The sequence below is a fragment of the Mastigoproctus giganteus genome, chromosome 4 (genome assembly GCF_048544385.1).
Source record: "Mastigoproctus giganteus isolate SK-2022 chromosome 4, ASM4854438v1, whole genome shotgun sequence".
Taxonomy (NCBI): Eukaryota; Metazoa; Arthropoda; class Arachnida; order Uropygi; family Thelyphonidae; genus Mastigoproctus; species Mastigoproctus giganteus.
This window is the reverse complement of record NC_143578.1, coordinates 45,960,192-45,975,835: the sequence shown is the minus strand read 5'-3', so window position 1 is coordinate 45,975,835 and position 15,644 is coordinate 45,960,192. Positions and strand designations below refer to the sequence as shown.

General features: G+C 36.7%; 1 protein-coding gene across 3 annotated transcripts in view; it reads left to right on the top strand.

Moving 5' to 3' along the window:
• Positions 1–15,644, top strand: part of LOC150086692 (ATP-dependent chromatin remodeler CHD5-like) — a 683,856-nt gene that overhangs the window by 388,548 nt on the left and 279,664 nt on the right. For all 3 annotated transcript variants that reach the window (XM_090372691.1, XM_090372693.1, XM_090372692.1), the window contains 2 exons: positions 40–177; positions 11,248–11,369. In XM_090372691.1, coding sequence (XP_090228817.1) covers positions 40–177; positions 11,248–11,369 — 260 coding nt within the window. The remainder of the gene's footprint in view (positions 1–39; positions 178–11,247; positions 11,370–15,644) is intronic.

Genomic DNA, 15,644 nt, shown 5'->3' with positions numbered 1-15,644 from the left:
ACTTATGCATATTGTTATTTTTTGGTAAATTATTTACAGAAGGACTGTCCCATAAAGTTCCACGTGTTGCTAACTTCTTATGAACTTGTATGTATTGATGCAGCTACTTTAGGATCGGTGGAATGGCAAGTATTAGTAGTTGATGAAGCACACAGACTCAAGAACAACCAGTCCAAAGTAAGTAAGAATTTAGTTTCAGATCTTCTGGTATGGTAATTTCAGTTTAGTTTGCGACTGAAGTGATTTCATAAATCTATTCCTTAATGTCATGATTCTTTCTCAGTGGCATATGGAGAAATACTTCTGTATTGACTGTACTATTCTTAACTGTATTATTTCAGTATAAGTGAAACTAATGTAAGGATTTGAGCATCATCTTACCATGACAAGAACAATTTTTCTGAACAAATTTTTTTAAAAAACGTGAATTACTTGTTGCGAATTAAGATTCGCAGTAAACATTTTAAAAGTTGATCGATCACGCTACTGCTGGTGACATCATCTCAACCATTCAGTGTTGAGGTCATCACAAGTGTGCTACTGTCCCCATAATAATGACATCAATTGTAAACGGATATAAATAGAAAATTTTTCAAAATGGAATGTTTGTTAATGAATTATCTTATTTTTACTAATCAAGTGTGCACTTTTGTATTTTGAGTCCTGGGTGCAAATTCAATCACTTATTTAAGTTGTCCAGAAGTGCAAACAATTTATTATTATAAATTTTATTCCATGGATTTTTTTCACCCCGTAATCGGTACTGGTACCAAGTGCATGGGGGTAGTTATGTCCAGTTACTATTATTATTATTATTATTGTTGGTCAAAGAAATCTCTGACTATTCTACAGGTATTCATGTTCATGGCTTCTTGGAGTTCCACAAAAGTGCTCTCTGGGAAGCTTATTGCCGCTAGGTTTTTATGGAAACTCTTTGGCACCATGCCAGTGGTCGACACTGTGATTGGGAATGTCATTGCTCTTGCTCATTTCTGTATGCAGCATTTCCTCTTTTAGGTGTGTGTGTACTTCCTGATCTTTTCCTTGTAGCTTTTCTGGAGCTTGTTGGTGTTGGTCATTGCTATGTTGATCAGGGAGATAGCTATTTCCTACTTGTTGATAAAGGTTATATCTAGTCTGTTGTATGGGATCAGCTTGTCTGTTATTATGGCGCCGTCCTAGTATAGTTTGTGAATAGGGGCTTCTAGTATAGCCTGAGGTTTATATTTATAATACGGTACACTTTCTTTGATCGACTGGTATTTTTGCACTAGCTTCTGATATATTATCCTGGTAACCGCGTTGCATCTATAAGTATACTCCATCTGGATTCTCACTCTACATCCCGCAGTGATGTACTGGATGTTTCTGAGGTCAGGTGGCATCGTCAGTATGTATCATCTGTCACTCCTGGGTCCTTGTTGATGTTTTTCCTATAATTCCTGGTGTTGATTATCTGGTCTTTTATGGCTAGCATGAATAATTCTCAGGGAAGACCTTCATGAGCACGAGGCTCTTCCCGTTGTTATTATTATTAGGTTTGAAGACTTGATTTCATATATCAAGAGCATTATAAGAGAGACGGAGTAGATCTGTTCTGGAATTAATTCTAATGTAATTCTCAACAATATAATAAGTACAGTCAGTCCTCGTATAGCGGCACCTCCGTAGCCAGGTGGGAAGGAGCAGCAGTGCGTAGCACACGCTTCTTGATTAGACTGGGGTTCGCGCCCTTCACCACCAAATACGGTGGATGCGGAAAGGTCAGGGAATGACCACCGCATATCCCCAGAGCAATATGGCCTTAGTTGCTAATGCTCCTAAAAACCAAATAACAAACAAACAAACATCCTCGTATAGCACGATAGTTGTGTTCCTAGAAACCCTCGTGCAATGCAAAATCGTGCAATATAAACAACAGGCCCTATGGGAAAAATAGGGTTAGGTGCCGACCACCCAAGATTGAACACACATTTGTAACCAAAACATTGCCAACCACAATAAATAATCGTAATAAAATATTGCTAATACTTTTGCTTCTATCGTAAGCAAACTTGTTTTTTGTTTTTTCTATCCAAACAGATGACAGCCGTTCCATCTCTTCCAATTCTATTGTGTCTTAATCTAATGGATTTTAATTACAGTTTGAGTTGTTCCTGCTATGAAAGTTGTTTTTATTTTCTCTGCATTCTTTGTAAATTCTCGGCGTTGCCTCATTTAGGTCTGTAGCACGTGCAATATCACGTGGTCTTTCATTTCGCTCAAAGCACTTCACAATTTCATATTTTTTCTCTATCGACAGAGGCGGACTGGCCATAAGCCTTACAGGGGAAACCCCGGTGGACCGAAGGCTGGTGTGATTTCGGCCATAAACCATAGTATGAGGCCACTACAAATTTTCCCGGGTAAGAATTTTTGACCCAGTCCGCCTCTTTATCAATATTGCTTTTCCTTTTCTCTCTGAATCTGCAGTGTCTTCACCAGGACGCTTCCTTTTCACACCTTTTATATACTTTACTCATTTTTAGGGAATAAAGCACAATTACAAAACGAGGAGGTACGCTTGATACACATAAACAAAGCTGCACTCATGTAGCAACTGAATAAACAACACCGTAAAGGCAGAGATACACTGTTAAAGCCTCACATTTTACTAAAGCACATTTCTAGGAGTTACTACCATAAAACAATAAAATCAATTTCCAGTTGCTTTTCTGCTAGTGGAATCTGTTATAAACTGGTAGTAAACTTGATCTAATTGCATTTGCGATTATACCGATAGCTGGAATTGTGTTGGTTTTTACGTTAATATGGTGAAATGTGTTTCCCCTTCAATGATAAAAGTAAAGTGAAAAGTAAAGTGCAGCCATTATCAACCCACTGCAGGGTGGAAGCCTCCTCAACAATTCATGCTGAGGGAAATGGACCATAATCTGCCACGCTGGTCCAGTGCGGGTTGGCAGATCGACCGTATTCAGCAGTCAGGGGCTTGAACCCCGGTCTACTCAAAGAGCGTGTGCTACTGCACTCCCGCTCCTGCCCACTCGGCTACGGAGGCCATCTTCAATGATATAAAACACATAAATACATTTTCAGAATCTTCTCTTCATTCCTATCGTGTTGCGTTCAGTTGGGGTGATTCCGAGTTTGACTGCCATTTCTTGTAAACACAAAGGCGAATCGTGCATAAACGAATTCGGTTCGTGTTATATAAGATATCGTTCCCCTATTTATATATCGTGTATGATCGAATTCGTGTAGTGTAAACATGTGTTATATGAGGAATGACTGTACTGTAGTTTTTGTATGTTTTAACTGAATATTATTTGAGAGATCTATTCATAATGTGTTTTTAATTAAGTATTGATGACAATAATAACTGTATAGTTTTGGTGAAGGCATTTGAGCCTATCTTGGGGAGTAGTAATAAATTTTAAAAATTCAAACTCTGAAGCAATCATTATAGTTGTACTTTTACAGCATTTTAAAACTGTGTGTATGTAATTTGTGTAAATTTGTTATGCTCTCCCCTAACCAGTTGATATATCAAACTGATTATATCAAGTGTATTTAAATACACAGTTTTTATTAATTTATGACACTTTTCCCTGTAGACATACTGAAGCAGTTGTTATTAAAACTCCTTTTTCCATCATACCCCTGCATGGGTCATAAGCGATTGATCCCTCTCACTTGACTTTAGGGCTATTTTTAGTTATTTTAAATAAAAGCAAAAGTGGCTGAAAAGCAGGTGCAAATAAAATTAAAAATCTCCTTTTCAAGATTTCCTCCTGTCCTGTTAGAAACCACTTTGGTGAAGCAGTGGGGCATCATAGTGATGGTAGTCATTTGAAGTCACTTGAGAATGGAAGACGTAAACCCAAACATGACATGGTATGTGTCATGATTCAGCAATATTTCCTGTATTGCTAAATTATGATGCATGGCATAAAATATTTTAAAAGTGTGAAAGGCCCTTGGTTTTATTAGTTAATAGGTTAAATGCATCTGGTTTTCTTTTTAATGTATAAAATGTTCCTCTTACTGAACCATTGCCACGTGCTGTTGCATTGCCAGTCACAAGACATTGGAAGTCCAATTGTTGTTAGCATTGTTTCATTTTAGAACATGGTTGATTCAAAAGTGACTTCCCAACTTGTTGTTCAGTTTTAATTTTGTATACTTAGGTGAATTGCAGTGTGTGTGAGTTACTTACATTAAATTCTTCATGCATTAAGAATCTGCAGAAAAATGAACCACTAGGGGGCAGTGATCACAGTGTGTTGAAGTGGGATTTACTCAAGGAGGTAACTACCATCAGAGGTAAATGGAAGGGTTTTTGTTTTCGTAAAGGCGACTATGATGGTCTGAGACAGTATTTAAGTTTTATACAGTGGGACCAACTGATGATGTTACCAACAGCAAACTCAAAATGGGAAGCATTCAAGGAACTAATCTTGGAGGCTACAAGGCTTTACATACCAACTAAGAAATATTGTTCAAGGTTTAGGCCTAAATGGTTGTCAGATGAACTAATGAGACATGTGGCAGAGAAGAAAAATGCATGGGATACATACAAATTAATGGGTGACCTGGAAGCCTATGATAGATATGTTGGTCTGTAACCAAGTCACAAAGGAGATTAGGCAGGCAAAGGCAGACTACGAAAAATCCTTGGCAAAGGATGCAAAGAAAAACAGAAAAGAGTTCTTTACCTATTTAAACTCAAGAAGGAAAGGGATGAATCAGATTGGTCCACTGGATATTGATGGTTCAACAGTTGAGGATCCTGCTCAGGTGGCTAACAATCTAAACGAGTATTTTGCATCTACATTCACGCATGAGGAGTTATTCAGGAAGGAGAATGATGTAGGTAAAGTAAACATTGGCAGTGAGCTGGATGATTTTGTAATAACTGAGAGGAAAGTGGAGGAGAGATTGTTGAGGATAAACATAAAAAAGGCACCTGGGGTGGATGGGATCTATCCAGTTATATTAAAGGAGGCAGCAAAGGAAGTAAGCAAACCCCTAGCCATAATTATGAGAGCTTCTTTGGACTCGGGGGAGGTACCCATAGACTGGAGATGTGCAAATGTAACCCCAATTCACAAAGGAGGATCAAAGGCTGACACAAGTAATTATAGACCTGTTAGTTTAACTTCTGTTCCAGGTAAATTAATGGAGGCACTGGTTAAAGAAGCACTGCAGGATCATCTAGACAAGAATTCAGTTATAGCTCAGACGCAGCATGGTTTTGTTAAAGGCAGGTCTTGCCTGACCAATTTGATTGGATACTATGATGTAGTCACAAAAGAACTGGATGTTGGGAATAACTTTGATATTATATATTTGGATCTTAGAAAGGCTTTTGATACTGTTGCACATGGAAGACTGCTGCACAAATTGGAGCAGTGTGGCATTGGAGGCAAATTGCTGCTATGGATAAGGGGATGGTTGAGTGGCAGAAGATAGAGAGTGGTAATCAATGGACACTGCTCAACGTGGACTAATGTTATTAGTGGAGTTCCTCAGGGTTCAGTGTTGGGTCCGTTGTTGTTTTCGGTGTTTATGAATGATATTGATGATGGGATATCAAGTTTAATGTCGAAGTTTGCAGATTATACAAAGTTGGCAGGGTTGTTAAGGACACCACTGACACTATGCTGCTGCAACAGGATCTGGAAAGGTTGAAGAGATGGGCTGAGAGGTGGCAAATGAAGTTTAATATTGACAAATGTAAAGTACTACATATGGGAAACAGTAACCCCAGAGCAACGTATCAACTCTGCGGTACTACACTGACAGTGGTGGAGAATGAAAAGGACCTGGGGGTAATTGTGCAGGCAGATATGAAGTTCTCTGAGCAGTGCAGATGAGCTGCAAGAGTAGCTCATGGTGTCTTGTCAATGATATACAGGAATTTTTCTAGCAGGGATAAGGAGGTGATTATTCCCTTGTATAAGGCAATGGTTAGGCCACATCTTGAGTACTGTATACAGGTCTGGAGGCCTCATTTCAAGAAGGATGTAGAGCTGCTGTAACGCGTACAGAGAAGGGCAACAAGATTAGTGAATGGAACAAAGGGTTGCTCTTACGAAGAATGGCTTAAGTTTTGCAAATTACAGAGTCTGGAGACTAGGCACCGGCGAGGTGATCTGATAGACGTGTATAAGGCTTTGAATGGTTTGAACATGCTCAATGCCAATGGGATTCTTCTTCTTGCTCAGAGGGCATAAATTCAAATTGAGGAAGGACAGATGTCGGATAGATGTGCGGAAATTTGCCTTTGGCCAGCGGGTGGTTGGTTGGTGGAACCGACTTCCATCACTTGTTGTTGAAGTTGATAGCCTAAACAAATTTAAGGCTCAACTGGACAGGTATTTCGAGCAAACGGAGGGGTGAAATGGGAGTGGTGTGTTTTTTTTTTTTTTTTTTTGGCTGATGCTGAATAAACTTGCTTTCTTGCATCATATGCCTCTACTAATGCTAATGCTAAAGTAGACAAAATTGACAATAATGACTTCAATTTCTGGTAACAAAAGAAGTTACTGATGAATGAAGAGTATTTCAGGAGAAATGGACTGATAAATACATTTTCACTGAACTGAAAAACAAGCCTGTTTATATGATATGTAATGAGTTGATTTCTGTTATGAAAGAGTTTAATGTTAAGGGATATGGTGATGCTAAACATGCATCTACATTTGATTGTACTCGTGGACAATTTCACAAAGATAAACTGTCTGCACTGAAAAGTAAGCCTTTGGATCAGCTGTCATTCTTCAAAATTATGAACTCCCCAGCAGAATCTGTTGTCAAAGTCAGCTGTGCAGTGGCAGAAATCATCACTAAAAAAATCTAAACCCTTTTTTGATGGGGAATTCATCATAGAGTGTTTTGATCATGTTGCTGAGATTATATGCCTAGGGGGAAAAAAAAAATACAGTTTCCCAAAATCAGTTTATCTTGACAAACTATGGCTACATGTATTGATGAGTTGGCATCTAGTGTTGAGCACACCCTAAAATCGAATGCCACTAACTTAAAATTTTATTCGTCGGCACATGATGAATGTATGGATGCCACTGATACAGCCCAATTAACTTGTTTTATACATGGTGTGAATGAAAATTTTAACACAAAAGAAATGGCCACTCTAATTCAACTGAAGGACAACCAAATCCAGTGATTTTTATGCTTGTGTATATTAAAGGCTACATTAATTCAGTTGTGTCTGAACCTCAACAACATATCAGTTGTTAATTACCAATGAAGCTCCTGCTGTGGTATGTTCCCACAAAAGGAACACAAGAAGGTTTAGCTAAGCTTGTAAGGGGAGTATATTGACATACACGATTTAACATTGAAAGAACAGTACAATCAATTTAGTTTGACAGATTTTTATAAGAAGTATGTCTAAAGAAAGATACCCCTGTATTTATAATCATGCTCTTTCCATAAGTCACTGTTCAGTGGTACCTATATCTGCAAGCATTGTTCAGGATGAAGCATGTTAAGTGTTCTCAAGTATTCCACGAGGTCACATATCACTGACAGCCATCTTGGGGGGTTCACTGTGAGTTGTTACATCTTCTGATATAAACAATCTTCTTTATGAAAAGCAGTACCAAGTTTCACATTGACTTTTGAAAATATGTTTTGGTAATATTTAATTTTTCTGTATTGCTTTCCTTTGATTCATTTCCCTAAAATATACTTAACAATATTATTAGTATCATATACTTAAACTGTTGAACAGTAAAAATAAAATCCTATTTTGAAAAATGCATAAATTAGTAGCAAGGAATTGTGTTTTTTTTTTATTTATTTATTTTTTGCTCATTCAGCCCTTGACCTTCATCATGATATCTCTTTTGGCCCTTATCCAAAAAAGGTTGGATTACCCTGATTTAATTGTATAAAAAGAAACATTTGTTTGTGGCACAGGAATGTGTTTGTTTTCTGCTTGACTTTCCCTCATACAGGATGAAATGCATTCACAAATATGAATGGCTTCATTATGTTCTTGTTCAGTTCCTTTTAAAGTCTTTAAAATTATTTTGCAAATGAAACTGTTAAACACCTCTGTACTATAGTCTGCTATTTATACTTGTAGCTGAGTGGATTAGTATTGCATAGTGTTATATGCTGTGATGCAGAAATGCTCCCATGAGAGTATAGTGTATTTCTAATATAAGGTTTGACAGCATGTTGCACAGATTATCTTTATCAAAATACTTGCAATAAAAGCATTTCATGTGTGTTAAGTTTAGAATCTATTTATTTCTAATAGAACCTAAAAATCTTGTATACATTTTTCCTCTGCTTCTTCAGCAATTATAAGCTTGCTATTACACTATCACAAAAAATGCTAAATGTAAAACAAAAACTGACAAAATGTTTTTGTGACTTTGGGTTTTTTGGTGTTTTTTTGTGGTAGTGTAACAGAAAGATTACAATCACTAAAGAAATAGAGGAGAAGACATCTGCAAAACATATGATTTTTAGCCTTTTAGTAATGAATAGATTTTAAACTTTATACACATACTTTCGTTTCATGTATTTTGATAGTTTGTTTCACCACATTTCTCATTTGAAGAGGTGTGGGTTCAAATCCTGTCTAAGGCCCAAGAAATTTTGAAAGGTCACTTCAATTGGGAGCTGTAGTTAGCCATTCTCAGGTGGGGGAAGTAGAATTTCCCTGTAGTTATACAGGTTTTTTTTTAGCCCACAGGAACTGCTGCACTGCTGACTAGTTTAACTTCTGTTCCTGGTAAAATAATGGAGTCACTGGTTAAAGTTGCATTGCAGGATCATCTAGACAAGACTGCAGCAATAATTCAGACACAGCATGGGTTTGTTAAGGGAAAGTTTTGTCTGACAAATTTGATAGGGTATTATGATGTGGTTACAAAGGAACTGGATGCAAAAAATAATTTTGATATCATATATTTGGATTTCAGGAAAGCTTTTGACACTGTTCGCATGGAAGACTATTGTACAAATTGGAGCAGAATGGTATTAAGGGTAAGTTGCTACAATGGATAAAAGGATGGTTAAGTGGGAGAAGACGGAGGGTGGTAATCAGTGGGTGCTGCTCTTCTTGGACTAATGTTATTAGTGGGATCCCACAGGGTTCGGTGTTAGGTCCACTGTTGTTTTGTATATTTATCAATGATATTGATGAAGGTATATCGGGCTTAATGTCGAAGTTTGCAGATGATACAAAGGTTGGCAGGGTTGTTAATGACAGGAATGGCAGTGTGCTACTGCAACAGGATCTGGATAATTTGGGCAGATGGGCTAAGAAGTGGCAACTGAAGTTTAACCTTGACAAATGCAAAGTACTGCATATGGGTAGAAGTAACCCCAGAGAAACGTACCAACTGTGTGGTACTACACTTAAGGTGGTAGAAAATGAAAAAGACCTGGGAGTAATTGTGCAGGCAGATATGAAGTTTTCTGAGCAATGCAGACAGGCTGCCAGGGCAGGTCATGGGGTTTTGTCAATGATATATAGGAATTTTGCTATCAGGGAAAAGGAGGTGATTATCCCTCTGTATAAGGCAATGGTCAGGCCACGCCTTGAGTACTACGTACAGGTCTGGAGGCCTCATTTTAGGAAGGATGTAGATTTACTTCGTGTACAGAGAAGGGCAACAAGGTTGGTGAGGGGAATGAAGGGATCCTCTTGCCAAGAGAGGCTTAAGTTCTGCAAATTGCAGTGGCTGGAGACTAGGCACCTGCGCTGTGATCTGATTGAGGTATATAAGGCCTTGAATGGGTTGAGCACGCTGAATTCTGATGGGATCCTTCCATTTGTTCAGATTACGAACCTAAGGGGGCATAAATTCAAATTAAGAAAGGACAGATGTAGAATGGATGTGCGGAAATTTGCCTTTAGCCAGCGGGTGGTTAATTTCTGGAACAAACTTCCATCTGTCATTGTGGAAGTTGATAGGTTGAATAAATTTAAGGAGGAACTGGACAGGCATTTGGAGGGAATGGTGTGATTTTTTTTTTTTTTTTTTTTTTTTGGCTGATGCTGCATAAGCTCTTACACTTGCTTTCTTGCATCACATGCCACTACTACTACTACTACTACTACTTCTACTACTATCATCTGAGTTCACAGAAATTCTGAAGAACAAGAATAAATTGTAAATATGTCTATGAAATGCTCTCTGTTGGTGGCAAATAACATTGAAAAATTAAAGTTGTTAATGTTATCAGTTTTAAAATCTGCTTCCAAACTGATAAACTTGGGGGAGGATGGGGGGAAAAGGATTTGACTGCAAACAGTTCATATCAAAAGCTATATGGCCTGCTATCCATTGAGAGACAAGTAAGTCTCGAAACAGGCCATCATAGTGGTGTCTCATATTTTAAACAAACAGCAAAATAGTAATGTTTTTTTGTTTAAAAGTAGTGTATGTGTAGCACAGATTAGTATATTGGAAGATCATACCATTTATTTATGGTAGTTTAAAGTCTGCAGGCTGCAAAACACACAGAATAAGATCGTTCTCAATTATCTGAATTGATCAGTCCTTATTTAGTTTGGATAATCAATCTCATTATAACTAGGTTTTCAACTTAGATTAAGTACTTCCACCACAGGTGACTAGCTGTTGTAACAAACTGGCCTTCATAATCAAACATTGTTAATAGAAGATATCCTTACTGTGATGTGAAGATGACATTTTAAATAAACAGTGAAGGTAATCTTAAGATAATACTTCTAGGGTACTGTTAGAGAAAAACTGTAGTAAAGTCGGTTGATAGAAGAAAATGAAGCAGAGGGTGCTTTAGGAGGACATGATGAGAATGGTGAAGAAAGATACGAGGAAGTCTAGTGTTACAAAGGATTGATCTTTTGCAGAAAGGTCCAGATGGAGAGGACTTAAAGATCTGACCCCAGATCATCAGGAAAACAGCAGCAAGGATAATGATCATTTTTAGGGTTTTGCTTGGTTACTAGAAAATTCATTTTTGTCACAAACAGATGGTATATATGATAAGTGTTATATTCATATATAATGGTTCTCATGTTAGTTATTAATAATTATCTACTATTAATATTATATTTATCATTAATAAATTAATGGTAAAATAGCTTTAAATCAAAATATCCTTTAGAATTAAAGGATATTTAATTTAAAGTTATTTTATCACTTGAGAATTAAAAAGTGCTTTTAAATTGAATTATAGATTCATGATTTAAGTTTATTGTTTAATTTTTTGCAGTTCTTTCGCATTCTGAATTCATATAAAATTATGTACAAGTTACTACTAACAGGAACTCCTCTGCAGAATAATTTAGAAGAATTGTTTCATTTGCTAAATTTTCTTAGTTCAGACAGATTTCAGTAAGTTGCCATTTCTTACAGAATGATAATTTACAATGATAGAAATCCTTGAAATTAACTAATTGAAATTGAAAATTCATTAAATATGTTTATAGTTGCATGCGATTCTAAAAACTGCACATATATTTTTTTTTGAAATCAGCTAATAACAGTATTTGATCACAAAATACAGGAAATGCTAAACCTTATTTTTATAATTTTGCAAATTTTATTAAAAACAACATTGCCATTTCATTATGAAAGGTGGGTACTTTCATGAGGAATTTTTTTTACACTTATCTGTAAACGTGTATTGAGTCACACAGAAACAGTAATTGTAGTTTGAAAAAAGAAAAATTCGATGTTTGGTGTGGCTGACATAAGTTTCAGTATTGTAACAGTTTGGTAGGGTGTGCTCTCAGATTTATTTTATTTTTTGTGTACACTGGAATTTTGTATCACTTATTGCAAGAGCCTATAGAAAAGTCATTCGTGAAAATTGGACATCTCTGTTTGGCTTTTATTTGCTACTGAAAACATTTCAGAGATGCTCATTTGATTAGGATTGGGGACAGTGAGTTGGCCAGAGTAGATTACCTTCAAACCACATTGTTTTCTAAGTTACTTGATATAGGCATTGCCATGTTGAAAAAAGATATGATCTTTCTTCATGGATTTCCCACAGTGCAGATAACACTGAACTTTCCAAGATGTCGTGAGTGTCAGCATTCGTAGTTTGTGCATACTACCATTGTACTTAGACTAAACAACATGAAATATGTCAAACCATGACACTTCTACACTATGGAATACTGCATTGCACCATCTTCACCATGGGTACAACACATTGTTTACAAAACCATTTCTTGAGTATGCCACCCATCATGCAGTACAGGATATTTGTGCTGATGTGGACACCTTTAACACCTGTTATAGACCATTTGTCTGTGTATTTGGCCACAGTAAACTGTTTTTCTTCATTTCATAGAATCTACTCATTTGAGATATTATCTCCACACCATGGTAGTTTAACTCTTTAATCCTTTTGGAACTACGCATGTACTGTATATGTTTTTTTGTGCATGTGCTTGAAGGAGCATGGACGTATACATACACAGTTTTGAAGGTTTTATCAACATGTTATCAAGAAATTGTATCTATATACAGTAGACTCCCTCTTATCTAGTCTTGTTTTAACCTGCCATATTTTCTTTAACATTTTTCTGCGAATCAGATTTCTGGTGTCATGGGCCCAGCAGGAAAACAAAATGAAAAGATTCTGGGAATGAGTAAAGTGTACTGTAATGATCCTATAACTTTTTTCACTTCAGTTAGTTTTTGCTATCTGTTCCGTTTGGATTGCAATCATTCCGTGTGTACACACTTTCGTCATTAATTTTTGTTTTTTAAATTACGTTAACTTGAAATGATAGGCTCAAACAAGCGTAAACGAAATGTGTTCACTATTGAAACAAAACTAAAAGCATTGGAACATATTGATAATGGAGAACCTGTAAAACAGATATGTAATGAACTGGGTGTCGGAAAAAGTACAGTGAATGATTGGCAAATAAACCAGAAATTCTTTCAAGACTAAGCAAATAGAATCAGGACAAGTGCTCTCAGACAGATGCACTGTGAAGAAGGCAAAAAATAAAGTTGTTAACGATACATTATGGATATGGTTCATGCAAGAACTACAAATAGGAACACCCTTAGCAGTCTATTTTTAAAGGAAATAGTAGTGCACTTGCCATCTGTTGTTGTGGAAGTTGATAGGTTAAATAAATTTAAGGAGGAACTGGACAGACATTTGGAGGGAATGGTGTGATTTATTTTTATTTTATTTTATTTTTGGCTGATGCTGCATGGTCGGCGACTAAGCAGTCACCGACCATACCTGCCCACACATTTATTGCGAAGCGATGTTGTGCCGCATGGGGACACACACCGTGTGGGTTGTCTTGAGCCCACACATGACCATTGTGCTGATTGAATAAGCCTTCCTGAGTGAAATAAGCCTCATCCGTGACCAAAACATAGGCTGGAAAATTCAAGTCTTGAACACTTTCTTGGAGAAACCACTGTGCAAAAGCCACATGTGCAGGATGATCTTGGGGAAGCAGTAACTGAACCCTTTGGAGATGAAAGGGGTGTGAGGAATCGTCGTGCCAGACACTCTGTACACTGCAATGAGACACTCCTAAGGCAGAGGCAGTGGCACGTGTGCTGGTAGTAGGATTATTCTGGATGGCATTCAACACACTTTCTTTCATGGCAGGAGTTCGTGTTGAACGTGGTCTGTCCGCACTACTCCTGTTACCTCTAAATGACCCATAATCACACAAATATTGATGCACACGTGCAAACAAACGGTGGTCCGGTACATGTCTGTCTGGGAAGCGTTCTCCACAAATTCGTTGAGCGGCTCGTCCATTGCCCTCTGCTAATCCATACACTAGGTGCATGTCTGCCAGCTCACAGTTCGTATATCAATGCATGCTGTTCATGCGGCGACTACTACTTGAATGAGTGAACCAGAAATTTTCCCTCTCGCGAACTGATGAACAACGCTGTGTACTGACTTATGGTGACGTTTCCGGTTATGGGTTCCTATGCAATTCACATTCCTTTAGATGTTACCTACCTTCCTTAAACGTTTGTACCAATATTTTTGAGACACCCTGTATATATATAATATTAAAAAATATATGTGTTATATGATATTTATTACAATAATATATTTATAAAAATTACATTTCATAATACAAATTATATATATATATATATATACAGTATATAATTTTATTCTTTGTATAGAGGTACTAAGTAAACATCAATTATAGATCACCACAAAATTAAAAAGATACTGTACACCTTTTTATAATGAAATAAACATATAAATTAAAGAATAATAAAAGTTTAAGTAACTTAAACCCAAATTACATGACACCCCTGGAATGTTGTTGCGGCACCCTGGTTGAAAACCACTGATCTAAGTGTTTGTGGCGAGAAATTATTAGCAGATCAAAATGCTGCAAGTGAATTTTCCAAAACTTTTTTTAGACATTATACAGAAGGAAAACCTTACTCCAAACAAGTCTACAATTTGGATGAAACAGACATAAATTTTAAGCTTCTTCCAACAAAAATGCTAGCAGCATCACAAGAAACATTTGCTACTGGTTGCAAAATGAATAAACAGAGAATCACTGTGATCCTTTGTACAAATTCTGCTGGAAGTCACAAACTGCCCCTTTTCGTTGTAGGAAAGTCAGCCAAACCAAGAGCATTTAAAAATGTAAATTTCAATGCTCTACCAGTTTATTACAAAGCCCAGAGGTCAGCTTGGATGGATTCTTTTCTATTTGAAGAATAGTTTTCAACTGAATTTGTTCTAAATATTAAGGCCCATGTGACACATTTGAAATTACTGCTCAAGGCTTTTCTTGTCCTTGACAGTGCTCCAATGCATCCCATTAATCTATCCTCTGATGACATCAAGGTTGTGTATTTACCACCTAGCATTACATCTTTGGTGCAACCTATGGATCAAGGTGTGATAGTCTGAAAAGGCATTATAGAAGAAAACTTCTTTCGGAAATTCTTGAGAAGACTGCCAATGAAGAAATGGAACTCACTGAGGCCCTTACGAAATTAACATCAAGGATATGATTTACATGTTGGCACCAGCTTTTGAGGAAATGTCATCATCAACGCTTGTGAGGCATGGAGAAAACTATGGCCTGATTTCAAAAAATTAACCGCAAACTGTGACCTGGACAAAGAGCCGTGTGCTGAGGATCTGACAGACCACGACAACATTGCTCTGCTTAATGATTTGAAACAATTATCAGAGTTCAAAGACCTGGAAGAAAGAGACATCAATAAATTGCTTGTAGGCGATAACATTCTAAAGAATGAAAAGTTAACAGGCAATGCAATTATCGAAGCAGTTAGTCGAGGAGGAATGGTGGAAGATGAAGAACCAGAGAACCCAGAAGCTATGAGTGGAGATAAAAATGACAAAAGAATAAGTCATTCAGAAAGAAAGAAAGCACTTGAAACTGTGATAAGATATATCGAACAGCAAGATAATTCATCTGCCATTGATATAATTTATCATTTTAATGATAAAGTGATGTGATTTTGCTTCAAAAACGAATTTAAATCAAAAAGACAAATAAAGATTACCGATTTTTTATCTAAGTAAATGTTAAATAAACATTTATATACAACATAATGTATATATATATATATATATATATATTTTTTTTTTTTTTAATTTACAACCTA